This window comes from Branchiostoma belcheri, unplaced genomic scaffold (genome assembly GCF_001625305.1).
Source record: "Branchiostoma belcheri isolate BF01 breed outbred unplaced genomic scaffold, Haploidv18h27 scaffold70, whole genome shotgun sequence".
Lineage (NCBI taxonomy): Eukaryota > Metazoa > Chordata > Leptocardii > Amphioxiformes > Branchiostomatidae > Branchiostoma > Branchiostoma belcheri.
In genome coordinates, this window is record NW_017804354.1 from 229,181 (window position 1) to 243,718 (window position 14,538).

At 40.0% G+C, this 14,538-nt stretch overlaps 1 protein-coding gene across 1 annotated transcript; it reads right to left on the reverse strand.

The window, feature by feature from the left end:
• Positions 1-59: 59 nt before the first annotated feature.
• Positions 60-9,122, reverse strand: LOC109484779 (cingulin-like). Its single transcript, XM_019788144.1, has 21 exons — positions 9,070-9,122; positions 6,603-6,653; positions 6,434-6,472; positions 5,880-6,161; positions 4,723-4,812; positions 4,409-4,492; positions 4,090-4,128; positions 3,691-3,765; positions 3,288-3,371; positions 2,953-3,057; positions 2,716-2,820; positions 2,484-2,588; positions 2,171-2,275; positions 1,943-2,047; positions 1,643-1,747; positions 1,438-1,542; positions 1,207-1,293; positions 948-1,064; positions 687-779; positions 435-554; positions 60-177 (listed from the first exon to the last, which is right to left on the reverse strand). The coding sequence occupies exons 1-21, from the start codon at positions 9,084-9,086 to the stop codon at positions 60-62; spliced, it is 2,031 nt and encodes a 676-aa protein (XP_019643703.1). The 5' UTR covers positions 9,087-9,122.
• Positions 9,123-14,538: the final 5,416 nt, after the last annotated feature.

Genomic DNA, 14,538 nt, shown 5'->3' on the forward strand with positions numbered 1-14,538 from the left:
TGTCAATAGATTAATTTGAAATAGCTGGACATTCGTCAGAGGTAAAGAGTAAGAGGAGCTCACTTCATGAGATTGCTGCATCGCTCCGACAGGAGGCCAACTGAAGACTGCAGTGCCTCGTTTTCTTCTTTCAACACATCAACCATGTTGCTTAAGGCCTTCTTGGACTCCAGTTCACTGTGAAAAAAATAAGCAAATAGAAGGGACAATAAACATATCTTCAAATGTTAAGATTACCAAATAGCATTCTAAACCACCGCATTTTCTTAGAACATTGAGGTCAGAAGTATTCAGGTCACAAGCATTCTTACTTACTCTTCAATACTATGTAGTAGTGCCGCAGTAATATTTATCATTTGGACAAAATTTGAATGACTGTTCATCTGTCATACAAGACCAACATTTGTGGTAATAGAGCTACATGTTACACTCACCCAGCGATCGTGCTGTTGCCCTTTGGCAGCCCCAGAGACTCAACTGAAGATGAATCTTCTTGCAGCTTCTCCAGTGTCCTCGCAACTTTGGTGTATGCCTTTTTTGCGACATCCAGCTTTCTGCAACCACGTAGTACATATGAATAATTGTATATTTTATAGTGACACTGTTGCAAGGCATTATGCAACTGATAATAATTCTGTGAAAGTACATATATTCCGTGAAAATACATATACAAGATAGGTCCTTACTTTGCTTGTTTCTTGTTGACCAAAGTCAATTTCTTCACAGTTATCTCCAGAGTCTCTTTCTCCAAAACAACCTTCTTTGCCTCTGCCAGCTCACTGTGTCAAACAAACGCAGTTTAACTTATAAAGAACACAAACGTAGCTTATGACTGGATGTATAATAAATGCAAAAACATGGGAAAGGTACTGTTCCTATTATTCAGAAAAATGATACGAGGAGTGTGTAAAACCTGGATAGGAAACATAATAGTATGATGTACTTACCTGGTGAGATCGTTGTTCCTGTCAGAGAGAGAGCTGACTGAACGCTCCAGGGCGTCATTCTCCTTCCTAAGTGCATCAAGCTTGTTGCTGTAGGCACCTTGAAGCACTTCCAGTTTCCTGTGATGTAATCAAAACATTAGCCAAGGAAAAACGCTATCAATGTTTATATAGCATCATGATTTAAGTACGTAAAAAGACTTGAAAGAAATCTTTTGATGAGTGAGATTCACGTGCACATGCTTCTCCTAAAACTTCTTACCCCAGCTCTTCTCTAAGCATCGCACGTAGCTCGGTCTTGTTCTGTTTCACGTGATTTTCTCTGGCCAACTTGGACTCCTCGAGTGCTCTGTCATGACAAATATGAGAGTTAAACATGCTTCCTTGCTTATGATGAACAGCCAGTCATTGTTCAATTACATTACAAACTTTATAACATTACATACATAAAACAGGGAATCGTTGAAGATTGTTCATTGCAGCGAAAACATACCTTTTTAGCCTTGCATTTTCTTCTTGTTCATGCTGCATCTCAGCCTTGAGAGACTGCTTTACTTTTGCGAACCTCTCTGCTGCATTCTTTGCCTCTTTCAGTTCCCTTTAACATATAATAAAGAACGTTTAAGAATACATAAAAACATGATTTTTAAGAGTCACAATTTGTCAAAATCAGAGTACAGAAAACATGAGAAACATACTTTGTCAGCCTAGAATTTTCTTCTTGTTCTTGTAGAACAGTTGCCTGAAGGGACTCCTTTGCTTCTACCAGTCTCTCTGAAGCCTTCTTAGTCTCTTCCAGCTCCCTTTCGGAATAAAAGAAGACTTCAAAATATAGCCAAAAGAACCTTTAAAGAAGACATGGCTTTAGAAAATCCATCTTTGAGTCAAAACAAAGCAATTGGACGCAAAATTAAGTAGACGTTTACATGGCATTCATAATATAACGTTATCCGCAAACTAGATAATCCAACGCAACATCTATTGCAAGAAATACACACCTTTTAAGTCTTGCATTTTCTTCTTGTTCATGTTGAACAGTCGCTTGCAAAGACTCCTTCACTTTCACAAATCCTTCGGACACCTTCTTTGTCTCTTTCAGTTCCCTACAAGGGAAAAACATGTACTTGTCGGTCAACTGGATTGAATATGGTTCAATGACAATGAGAATACTTGGCATCTATTTTAGGAAATAGTTCTATGCTAACATATTACAAACTAATGCATACCTTTTCAGCCTTGCACTTTCCTTTTGTTCATGTTCTACTGTGGCTTGAAGAGATTCCTTCACTTTTGCTAGTCCTTCTGATGCACTTTTTGTCTCTTCCAGCTCCCTAGAACAATAAGATAAATGGATTACAGCCATAACATATCTGTATAATATTTTTAAAAATACTTTGCCATGGTTATAGAGTTATTTCGTTGAGAGGAAAATTGTTTCAAAAGAAAAAAAAAATTTAAACGAGCTGTCCACTGTCGAGTTAGGTACGTCCTTTTTATAAGGACTAATTTACATACTAAGCTCTGTCAGCGAATACATACTTTTTCAGTTTTGCATTTTCGGCTTGTTCGTGTAGAACGTCAGCCTGAAGAGACTCCTTCATCTTTGCAAAGTCTTTTGCTGCGTTCTCTGCCTTTTCCAGTTCCCTGCAACACCCAACAAAACATGAATTCAAGTTAGTTAGTTTACAAAGATAAATAGAATATAACTATCCGTTCTTGTCAATTTTGTGCAAAAAATTGACCAAAATCTATATTTCAAAACATTTCATACCTTTTCAGTTTTGCGTTTTCACCTCGCTCGTGTTCAACAGAAGCCTCAAGTAACTCTTTCATTTCTGGAAATTTCTCAGATGTTTTCTTTGTTTCTTCCAGCTCCCTATGACAAGCATAGAAAGAAAAACTCATTGGTTAACATGATTGGTTTTTATCATGTACAATACATTTCTTATATGTATATCAAATAATGTCTTCTGAGAAGTAACCTTAGTAAGAAAATGGCGTTGCATACCTTTTCAGTTTCCCATTTTTCTCTTCTTCGTATCGAATGTCGGCCTCGAGACACCTCTGTGTCATCTTAAACTCTTCTGCTGCCTTCTTCATCTCTTCCAGTTCGCTACAAGTGTGAAAAATGTGAGAAAAATATTTGATTAAAGTGAATGAAAAATCATTCATGTAAAGAACAATTGAGAGGTTATGATATAGTTTGTTATCGCCCTAGGTAGTGCTAATACGCTTTTAGTTGAATATCCCAGAGATTTTGACTATGTTATCATTGGATTTCTCACTATTTCAGACAGTCTGGACCCCTTTCTGTTGGGTCAGACATTTCTAGTTTTGACGTACCTGCTTGCTTCTCGGAAGAGGGACCACATGTTCTTGCACCTGGTATTTGCACCCGCCAGTTTATCTTCCAACTGCAGGATTATGCTGAAACATAAAGGACAAAGGATAAGTTGCTTGGGGAATTTCGGGTTTTTAAATTGATTTTGATCTAATGTCACGATGACGTTTCATTATACACATATTTTTAAGCACAGCAGTTGGAGATGCACACAATGAGAGCGAGCGACGGACAGAGAGAGATACGTCTGAAAAATACTTCACCTCCAAGTAACAGCTATACACAAAAGTGGATAGGCATTTTTTCTCTTGTCTAAACCGATTTCCAATACCTAAATATACATGCAACGTTAGATAAAAGCAGAGTAAATAGCTAGATCAGCAGAATAAATAAGTATTTCCTTACTCGTCACTTTCGTCAATGGAGTGTTCGAGCTTTGCCTTGAGCTCTTGTACTTCATGCCTCAGTGCAGTATTCAGCCTGTTGGTGATAGAGGTTTAAGTTCCAGTGTAAACTTCCGGGGAAAGATTTAAAACTATTGAGTAAACAAAAAAAGGAAGATAATTGTGTGATGAGTGACTACTAATGCCACACATTTTATGAAAGATTTTAAAAGTTTCAAAATCAATGCGTTGTGTTTCCTATTGTAATGAGACTTGCTATGAATGGCAAATTTTCTAGTGTACTTATAATTCTGTACCTTTGTTCTGAAAGTTGAGAATCTTAATTATGGAATCTAAGTAGCCATACTCTTCGAAAAAGTACATATATAATGATAGTAATTTACAAAATGCTGTTACTTACATTTCGAACTGCTGCCTTTTGCCTGGTGACGACTGTGCGCTGTACGAAATGTAGAAAATATGTGTAACATACAGTCATTAGGCCAGCTAGAATTCCTCAACTTTAGAAAACAAGAGCTCCTTCTTCATAAAAAAGAGAGAGCTCCTACATAAAAAATTGCACCATCTACTTTTTAAATAATCAACTAACTGACAGAGTTGGTGGTTACATACCTTGCACTCACAGTGTCCATAGTAAAATCTAGATCGAACATACCATGATGTGATATCTAATTTCAAAGAAAAGAATTATTTCTACAGAAGAGTAAAAAAAGACTGACCGATCAAGCCTGTTGTTTTTAGCAGTCAGCTCAGAGTTCAACTTCTCCAGTCGTTTGATCTCTCGCACATGAATGTTGATATGCCTGCAAAACAAAACAAAAGTTTGGGTTTTCTTTCATCTATGATTTACCTGATTCAAGTGACAATGTTTTTAAATCCCCATTTTTATCATGATTTACCTACCCTTTGAAAATTTATCCTTAAAAAATATACCCGTGCAATGAATTGCAAAATTAAACTTATTGTAGAGATATAAATGGTTTGAAATATATTACAAGCTGCCTATATAGCATCAGATCTTCGGTCTACTTACAAGGTCTTCACTTGAATTTCATCTTTTGCCAAGGTTAGTTGCTTCTTCAACTCTTTTGCATCACATTCCTCTTCATCAGAAGAACTTGAACTGTAAAAGCAAAAAATTACGTTTGTCAGTTCATTCAATACATCAATTTGGTGCTATCATCTTGATCTTACATACCTGGTTTCATGGAGATCTTATTGCAAACAAGAGTTCCGAGATCTCATACCTCCATGAAATATGGGCTTGCTTTGCCATACTTCCTTTCAACATGTCCTCATTGATTATGCAAATGACATCTACGTTAACATAATATATGTATAATGGTGTGTTAACCTTTAAGTATCTTACACATGTCGAGAGGTATAAAATTCCCATCATTCACCAATAAGGAGTCACAGAATTTTCACATCAATTATGGAAATTAGGTCATCGTTAGCATAATTGGTATCTGTTGATGTTCCTCCTGCCACAGATCAAATAGATTACATGTATAAATGAACTATTATATAAAACACTGTAACTATAGAATTTCCTCCTTAATTATGCAAATTAAGTCCTCATTTGCATAATTTGCATTTCAGTATGTACAACTCTCTCTCAGCTAGCTACACACCAAATATGATGAAAATACGTTGTTCCTATCTGGACTAATTAGCTTTTAAAGATTGCGCCAGAAAGTCTCCTGCAGTTCCAGAACAAGCTGCTAGGGGGAACAAACCCACACCACTTATTCCTGACAGGAACAGCTATCTGTCACCAAAAAGTCAAGACCATAGCTTGATCAGGACAAAAGATACAAAAATCGGGAGTTATGCTGCAGTATCAAGGTCATCCACCAGGAGGCCCATATTTGACCTTGACCTTTGTCTTCCTAAGACTTATCAGCATACCAAATATCATCACAATCCATAAAGGCGTTGTGAAGTTATGCCGCCTACAAAGTTGCGGAAATACACACAGACAGACAGACAGACACACACACACACACACACACACACACAGACAGACACACAGACACGCCAAAAACAATACCTCCATTTTCCATGGAGGTAAAAATTATGGCCAAGATAAGTTCCACTATCACTTGTGAAGGAGGCCCGATCAGTCCCTGACAGCGAGAAATAGTGTAACAAAGAGTCTTTGAAAGATCCAAGCATGGAAAGTGTTACCTTATTACGTATGATGTCAGGCGTGGGAATGACCAAGTGTTTCCAGGGTTTTCCCTCTCCTGTCTCTCTTCTCTCTGTCCCTCCTCCTTCTTCTCTCCCTCCTGTTCCTCTCCTTGTGTCTTCTGTCCTTCCACCTCTCCCTCCTCTTTCTCTCCTTCCTCTTTCTCTCCTTCCTTCTTCTCTCCCTCCTCTTTCACCTCCTGAGCTACCGCCCCATCTTCTAGCTCATTGCACCTCCTCTCCATTTCCTCAAAATCGTCATCACTGTCCCACTCCAGAGAGCTGAAACAAATTTCGATTCCAAGGTTTGGTTTAGCTTTTTTTCTAATTTTCTCCAATAGGAAATACAATCACTAGTCTTCCTGAAGTCCATTTAAAACACAATGTAATACAAATATAACAACAGAATATAATAAAAGTAGACAACAGAATGAACATAAGACTTACATAAATGAGCTTTAGAAAAATTGAACCTACAAACTAAAAGATTATTTGTGGCTATGATGCATGTACATTAGCATTGACAATTGAAAACGTAAATGAAAACACCTTACCTTGACTCATCTTCCGGCTCTTCTTGGATTGGGGGCAGTCTGAAAGAAAATATCATTGTGAGCCAAGTGTAGGGTAATTTCTCTTATTCAACACGACGCCACCCTTTTCTCACATACAAGCATTATTTACAATACTAAATCAAAATGTCAGACTGTCTTTATATCTTACCTAGGTTGCCATAGGGCCTCCTCATCATCACTGCTGTAGTTTTCGAAGTCGCTGCAATAATAAAATAAGAGATTTTTTGTTTGTGACACATTTTAATTAGCAATACAACACTCACAGTATAGTAGACATATACATGTACACTGTAGAACAGTGCATGGGATTGAGAATTAGTTCCCCAAATGTCAAATTGCTAACGAAGCTATTAATATTTCAAAATGAGTTCAGAGAAATCATTGACATCATGACATATTTAGACAAGAAACATATCTGGTGTGCAGTCCTCACAGAACAGTTAACGGACTCGAGATATTTCATCTCCGTAAGTACGCAAACAAGTGTTTGTATGAAAATGACTGTACGACTTTAGAACAGGCCTAAGTTTGGCGACATCACTTTTTTTACGGCCTACAACAGTTAAAAAAGGCTAAATCACACCACTGAAACTTTGATTGTGACTACAAACACAACTCAGTTGTTTCTCCGGAAAGGTGAACACAACAAAAGACCAGGAATCACCTTTGAAATGACCGTAAATACGTAAAAAAAATGACTGTGCGACTTTGGAACAGGCCTAAGTTTGCCGATAGAAACGCCCGTTAAAATCACTTTTTTACGGCCTATAACAGTTAGAAAAGGCTAAATCACACCACTGAAACTTTGATTGTGACTACAAACACAACTCAGTTGTTTCTCCGGAAAGTTGAACACAACAAAAGACCAGGAATCACCTTTGAAAGGACCGTAAATACGTAAAAAAAATGACTGTGCGACTTTAGAACAGGCCTAAGTTTGCCGATAGAAACGCCCGTTAAAATCACTTTTTTACGGCCTATAACAGTTAGAAAAGGCTAAATCACACCACTGACACTTTGATTGTGACTACAAAACACACTTACGTTCTTTCTCAGGAAAGTTGAACACAACAAAAGACCAGTAATCACCTTTGAAAGGACGCCATGGCGTTATCGTGACCTGTGCTGTAAGGCAGCTGAGATCGAGATGACTTTGTTGTCATGTGGTCACCTTGGCAACGGAATGATTGTGTGTCATATTCGAACGCGAGGAGGAATGATCGCAGTTTGTTTCAGGTCATCTGGACCGACAATTACATTTTGGTACAGATTTGTTTGGGAAGAAGACAAGAAACATTACTTGATTTTATCATATTCAAAACAGAAATCCACTGAACAACCAAGATAGGCGACATTTATCCTCACCATTAACTCATAATTGATAAAAGCACTTTAAAATGTTTCGAAGCGTGTTATCATTCCTCCCGCTAAGCTACGACGAGGGAGTGTAGATGACCGAGTGTAGATCTGCGACCAAACACCTTGATTTAGATCATTTCAACAACAAATAAGAATTTATATCCTGTTCAAGATATAGATAACAATAACTTTGCTGGCAGATGGCCGAGACTTCTCTAGAATATCGTCAATTTTCCGCACAATATCGGTTGTATAAAAAGTTGCAGTCGAACATACCGCTACAATTCGGTGTTGTGTCCCCCCCCCCCCCCAACCCCAAGTTCCGACACTCACTGTAGCAACAAAACCTTCAACTAACAGGGCCATTTCAGTTCAATTGTGTAAGTGTCGGATTGTTAAAAGGCCAAAAACCTAATATGGATGGAGAACTCTTTGACTGTAGAGTCTACTAGAGAACAAACTCGCTTTGGTTATTGACTGACAGTCATTGTACAATGTGACAAGTTCTCACTTACCTTGCTTTGGACATTCAAATTCCAAATTGAAATATTCTCTCTTAAAAAATCAAGCTCAACAGACAGTGACGAACGTGATTTTTTGTATTGACGCAAACAACCTCAAGACATATTGCGAGGAAACGTGACGACTAGACTAATTTTGGGGAACTATTTTGTTAGAAATTCAGCAACGTTGTGAACACAGTTGTCAGTTTTATATAGCTTTCTTCATGAAAAAATCAACAACATCCAAGCAAACGGAGACACGTGAAAGGACGGTTATTCAAGACCAATCTGAGCTTTCAACTTTCTAGCAGTTCGCAGTGCAGAATTGGGTCAAAGATTTGTAACAAGATGCAGCAAAAATCACTAAACGTACATAAAAAACAGCATAAATTCACTTGCACAACTGACATACTTGTTAAACTTTCCAGCTAATTTACCACCAAGAAAATTGTTCTCGGTTATCAGGCGTTACGTTCGCTCTTTTTTTGTTTGTTTGTTTGTTTGTATGTATTTTATAGTTATAGAAGACCTTACGAAAGTCGCTGCATTTTTGTTGTGTCAATAACAATTGTTCTGTGTTGTTTCAGAACATTCTTCGTACGCCGTGGTCTGAAACCCCTCCTAAAATTTCATTTCTTAACAACGGGAGTGACATAAAACAGAAAACCCCACTCCGCAAACATGTACTAAAACTGACAACACAACTCAGTTGTTTTCTGGGTGGATGTGACTGAACAAAAGACCAGTAATTACCTTTGGAAGGACGCCATGGCGTGAATAGATCCGTGCTGTAAGGCAGCTGAGATCGATATGGGTCTGTTGGCATATGGGTTACCGTAGCAACGGTTTGAGGAATGACCCTACTCGTCTGTAGCGATTTTTTTTCTACATTTGACGTTTTGTACTTACCTTTTGAAAATTGCAAACAGAAACATTACAAATTATTTAGTGCTTTAATTTCAAAATACACAGAGTAGCACCTTTGGCTATGATATTTCTAGTTTTGGTCAAAGAATCAAATTGAGGTGTTTTGAAGACCGTAATAAAATGTACGCATTGCTTGCTTGATTCTGTGTAACGTTCCAGAATGTAACACATTTTGTGACAGAGACTGTTATCATTATAGCTCGGGTACCTGTCAAAATGTGTCAGATTTTGGAATTTAGGACCATTTAGTTGACAATGCCTAAGTTGCATCCCCCTCTTCCCCCCAAAAAATAAATAAATAAAAGAAAACACAACACGAACCACGTTGCAAAGAATGATTGTACTGAAACCAGACACTCTCATAATATCAAAGGCCTATCAAACCTCAAAGATGACTCAGATCAACATGGCCTCCGAAATCCCAGGCACTTAATAAGTCTCTTTGGAGTCTTATCGTCAGTTCTTATTGCAAACTTTCCTCGTCAGATAAGTTAGTCAACCTTGCGTTATTTTTGATCATTCGTAACGTTATTCAATGTCTCTGTCACTGACAGAAACAAATCCTACTTGTGACTGTAGGATGTGAAGTACGGTCCAACACACCTTCTAAAAGCTCAATAATTTAGCTTCATATTTAACATACCAAATACAGCAATCTAGAATAAACCACTTCCTCACAACATGTCATGTAGCCTAGGCCTGCATAACAGTTATATAATATTTGGCGGCCGCCATGTCAATAAGTCCACATTGTATTTGTTTGGCATCTATGTTTGTGTGCGTGCGTCCACGCTGCAGTGCCTGTACGTTCCGCTAGAAGAAGCAGTGCAGGTCTTGTGGGGTGAGATACGGTGGCCCGTAAGTACAGCCCTGCGTGTCTGCGCGAATACCTTCCACGTCTGCGCGAATACCTTCCACGTCTGTGCGAATACCTTCCACGTCTGCGCGAATACCTTCCACGTGTGCACGAATACCTTCCTCGTCTGCACAGAAAAAACTTCCTCGTCTGTACGAATACCTTTCACGTCTGCGCGCAGGTAGGCTTTAGTATGCGATTTGGAGAAACTCGAACGTCGCGTTTCACCATATCGCATGTCGATTTTGGCCACCGGAGAGCGGTAACGCGCAAATCGGCTGTGTGTGCGATTTTGGCCACCTGAGAGCAGCAACGCGCAGATCGCCGAAATGAGGGGCAGGCCATCATGTGTGTGCGAATTTCTCCGCTTGAAGGCGGGAACTCGCAGATCGCCGAGATGCGATCTGATCGCACGTACGGGAAATGCTCCGAAATGAGCCTGCCGAAATGTGGTGTGGCCTGATGACGTGAATTTTAAACATCATATGTTTACACTGGGGATTTTATATTTAGACCAAATGCCAACGTTTGATTTAGTCTTAGTATTAGTCAGAAAGTTAACTTGTTGCTTTCTTTCCTCCACTCACAGAGTCTTCAACAGGACCGAGAGGAGTTTTCGTTGAGAAACATTGAATCGCCGATAATATCCACGTAGAGTCGGCGACATATTTACAATGTATTTCAAATATTTCTGAATGATATTGAGGGGTGTACAGTAAAATTACAACGTTGACGAGAGTGTGATGGTGGGGCCATCTAAATGGCGAAGTTATGAATAAGTAGGGTCGCCGAAAAGCATGTGTGTGTGAGTGAGTTGGTCAACAGCTCGAAGCAAATATCGGACCAAAGTATTCTTTACCGGCGGTTATATACCGGGCTATAACTTAGCCCATCTGGGCAAGAATGTGCAATAACGATGATTAAAGTGTAACGCTATATGTTATTGCGTGCTAGAATAAGGTGGCCCTCTAATGCTAACATCTACACGGGGATTTACGACAATCGCCATACTTCCCTCTCTACCAAAATAACAAGATGGCGACGGTGATGTTGTGACGCTATCCCGTCATCCATTGTGGTATCGGCTTGGCGACTTTGTGGTAAGTGTTTTCATAGAAATCAAGGTAGAGAGAAATTATTTGTACATACTGTTCATATGTATTAATATAAAAAGAGGATTCAGTCAAAAACCGCGGCGCAAAATATCGCGGCCGGAACCCGACGTTATTCTATACATGACAAGGTTTGCGCTGGGATTTTTTTCAGACCAAATACAAACATACCCGCAAAGTTTGGTTGAAACTGGCAGTTTGGTAAGGCTGTCTTACTATTAATTTAATCAGTACCGGTAAGTTAACTGCCTTCTTTCCCTACACTGGTCCCAGGAGGACTATTCGTTGAGAAACTTGTCATAAATCACCGAAAATACAGAGGTAGACTCGGGGACAGATTTTAATACTAAAGAGTACGTCTAGAGTAGAGTCGAATCTTCCGGTAGGAATGACGTCTGTAGTATGCCGTGAAATTATAACGTTAACGTTGGCGAGAGTGTAAAGACTGACCCGTCTAAACTACGAAGAAATATTACAAGTACTGGTAAAGCTGACTGGGCGATGCTGACCGCGCCGATCAACCTACGGTCCACATGTTGCCGGTAAGTTGGGCTGCCCTGGCCCGAAGAACCCATTGATGGCACTCAGGGGCTTACCGCAGGCATCAAGGAAGTTCTTCGACCAAGAACAGGTAATTTGTAGCATATATATATATGCAACAACAGAAAGTAGGTTGTTTTGTGTATGTCTTCTGATTTTTTGTAAACATGAAATTCACAAGCTGCGTTCCAGTAAACTTCCGGTTTGTTTTGCTTGTTCAGATTGATCGCAAAATTTAGAAGGATCTTAAAGTCTATCCAAATTTATATGTTGAAGAATTTAAATTTCCTTTGATAATTTGTCTAAAAGATGCCGAGCCTGTATGGGGTGACGCACGCATTTTAAAAACAAGGGGTCATTGTCCTCTGAAGGAACGCCCCAGAATGCATTGCGTTTCCTGCCAATCTCACCTCTGCGGCGAGTTGGATTCATTTCATAGAACAAATATGTGTACGTTGCCGGTCAAGCAAATTTGAAAATTATTGTTGCAGAGGAATATCGATCATGCTAGAATAACCTATATATTCATTATCATTTTTACAACAACCCCAACTGATCATAAGATGGATTGAAATATAATATAATCTACAAGAAAGTTCCCCAATGAAAGAATGCTTGTGTTGGTGTTTGCACGCCTGCGGTGCGACAACTGTCTTTTGGAATTAATTGACAGCGATCCCTTCCTTCCGCTGAAGGTCCAACCACTCCATTAGCGTACGGTCAAGCTTGATTCTTCACCCTTCGTCATGCACCAGCCGTTTGATGTTGGCTAGTGCTGATGCGAGTGACTGAGCTACTGTAGTCCGAAGAATTTTGCAACAGGTAGACTATCAATGATTGGCTAGAAGTCACCGTATGTGGACATTTCTATCATATTATTGACTGTCACACCTTGCGAAATATTGCTGTTGTTTTCTTAGGACATCTGGTGGACAACGCCACGCACTTTATTGTTAGGCAAAGGTTGTTATTGTTTGGTGAGGTTAATGTGTTCATATTAAAATTTCCCGCGTCGGCGGAGTGCTTTCCCACCGAACAGGTTACTTGCTCGCATTGTGTTGGTGAGTAGATTGTTTAATTAAGAAGAAAAGGCTTAAACTAACTAGTCTGACACTGTCTGAAAATTATGCATAGTAGGCAATGTCAAAGAATTTTCTAACGGAGGACATGAAAATCAAAGACTTTACCGCACAATCAACATTTTCTTTGTCGGTTCATACGCCGACATTTTACAATATTCCAAATGGCTATAAGTTTGTTCTACGAATAAGACAAACTACAGACAAATCATTCTCTGTTTTTTTTGGTAGACTTCTATTTAAGCAAAAGGTGCCGATAATTTAGGAAATATTTATTCTCTGTACATAGCTATGTGTAATGCAAACCTTTTCCACGGCGCTGTGTGCCCGATGATCTCCCCTGGCTACTGCGATCACTTACCTTTTGCCGTCTTGACCGAGTCAACCGGTGGGATTTTAGCTGAAAAAATGCTGCACAGACACTTACAAAAAAATTACCAAATGTCCTTGCAAAAGCTACCAGAAAGATATGTCTATAAGTGTCTGTGGAATATACAGTTATAACCGAAGAACACTTAGTCTACTACATGTATATTGTTTGCTTTTTTTTTACCGACGAGCCGGACAGGCGCTCTGGCCGGTGCTCCGTTCGTGCAAACCACGTTTAAAAATACACAGAAACAAATATTTTCACAAACACCAAGTAGGTTTATACTATATACTTCATGATGCCGTGTTGCATATGTTGTAAAACCAGGGGTCGTCACGCTGATTACAGTGTCACAACCCACTCGGGAGCCTGCACTCAGGTGGGCTCGGCGGCGGGCCGACTTCAGGCGGTTGGCCCTGCTCTTAGTGGCGCCGAAGGTCATGCGCATTCCGGCTGTTGGGTGGAGAGTTTCGCACAGATCGCGATCTGCGCGTTTCCGTCTTCAGGGGGACAAATTCGCACAGAAATGATGGCATGCGCCGCCCATATGGCGATCTGCGCGTTTTCACTGTCAGGTGGACAAAATCGAACACAGGGCGATCTGCGCGTTTGCGCTCTGAGGTGGCCAAAATCGACATGCGATATGGTGAAACGCGACCTTCGAATTTCTCCAAATCGCATACCTAGGTCTAGCTCCTGCGCGAGTACCTTCCTCGTCTGCACAGAAAAAACTTCGTCGTCTGCGCGAATACCTTCCACGTCTGCGCGAATACCTTCCTCGTCTGCACAGAAAAAACTTCCTCGTCTGCACGAATACCTTCCACGTCTGCGCGAGTACCTTCCTCGTCTGCACAGAAAAAACTTCGTCGTCTGTGCGAATACCTTCCACGTGTGCTCGAATACCTTCCTCGTCTGCGCGAATACCTTCCACGTCTGCACAGAAAAAACTTCGTCGTCTGCACAGAAAAAACTTCCTCGTCTGCGCGGAAAGAAACTGCCACGTCTGTACGGAAGAATATGTGTCACACCCTGCCTTGTTGAAGAATGGACGGTCCCCTATTATAGGTCAAGGGTCACACCATGCACCACCTAAAAAGAATTTGATTCCCGTCTTTTTCTGGGGGTTTGTCCGTGTCTGTCCCGTAATAAATGGATGATCGATGATCTACTAGAAGTTAGATCATGGTGCTAAGGAAATAGGTGGGGCAACACCAATGGTTTATGGGAATTTAGGCTTGTTTCGAACATTGGCCGCCAGCAAGATGTCGGCTCATGAAGTACATGTTGGAAAACAGATCACAGTTCATCAGGATGACCACGTAAGACTATATACCAGGT

Bases quoted from the DNA above. Each gene is read 5' to 3' on its own strand.
- LOC109484779 (XM_019788144.1), bottom strand. The intron at 6,162-6,433 runs GTAAGGTGTTTT...AATTTGTTTCAG, and splicing joins GAGCCGGAAGATGAGTCAAG to CTCTCTGGAGTGGGACAGTG. The intron at 1,543-1,642 runs GTATGTTTCTCA...TATATGTTAAAG, and splicing joins GAAAATTCTAGGCTGACAAA to GGAACTGAAAGAGGCAAAGA.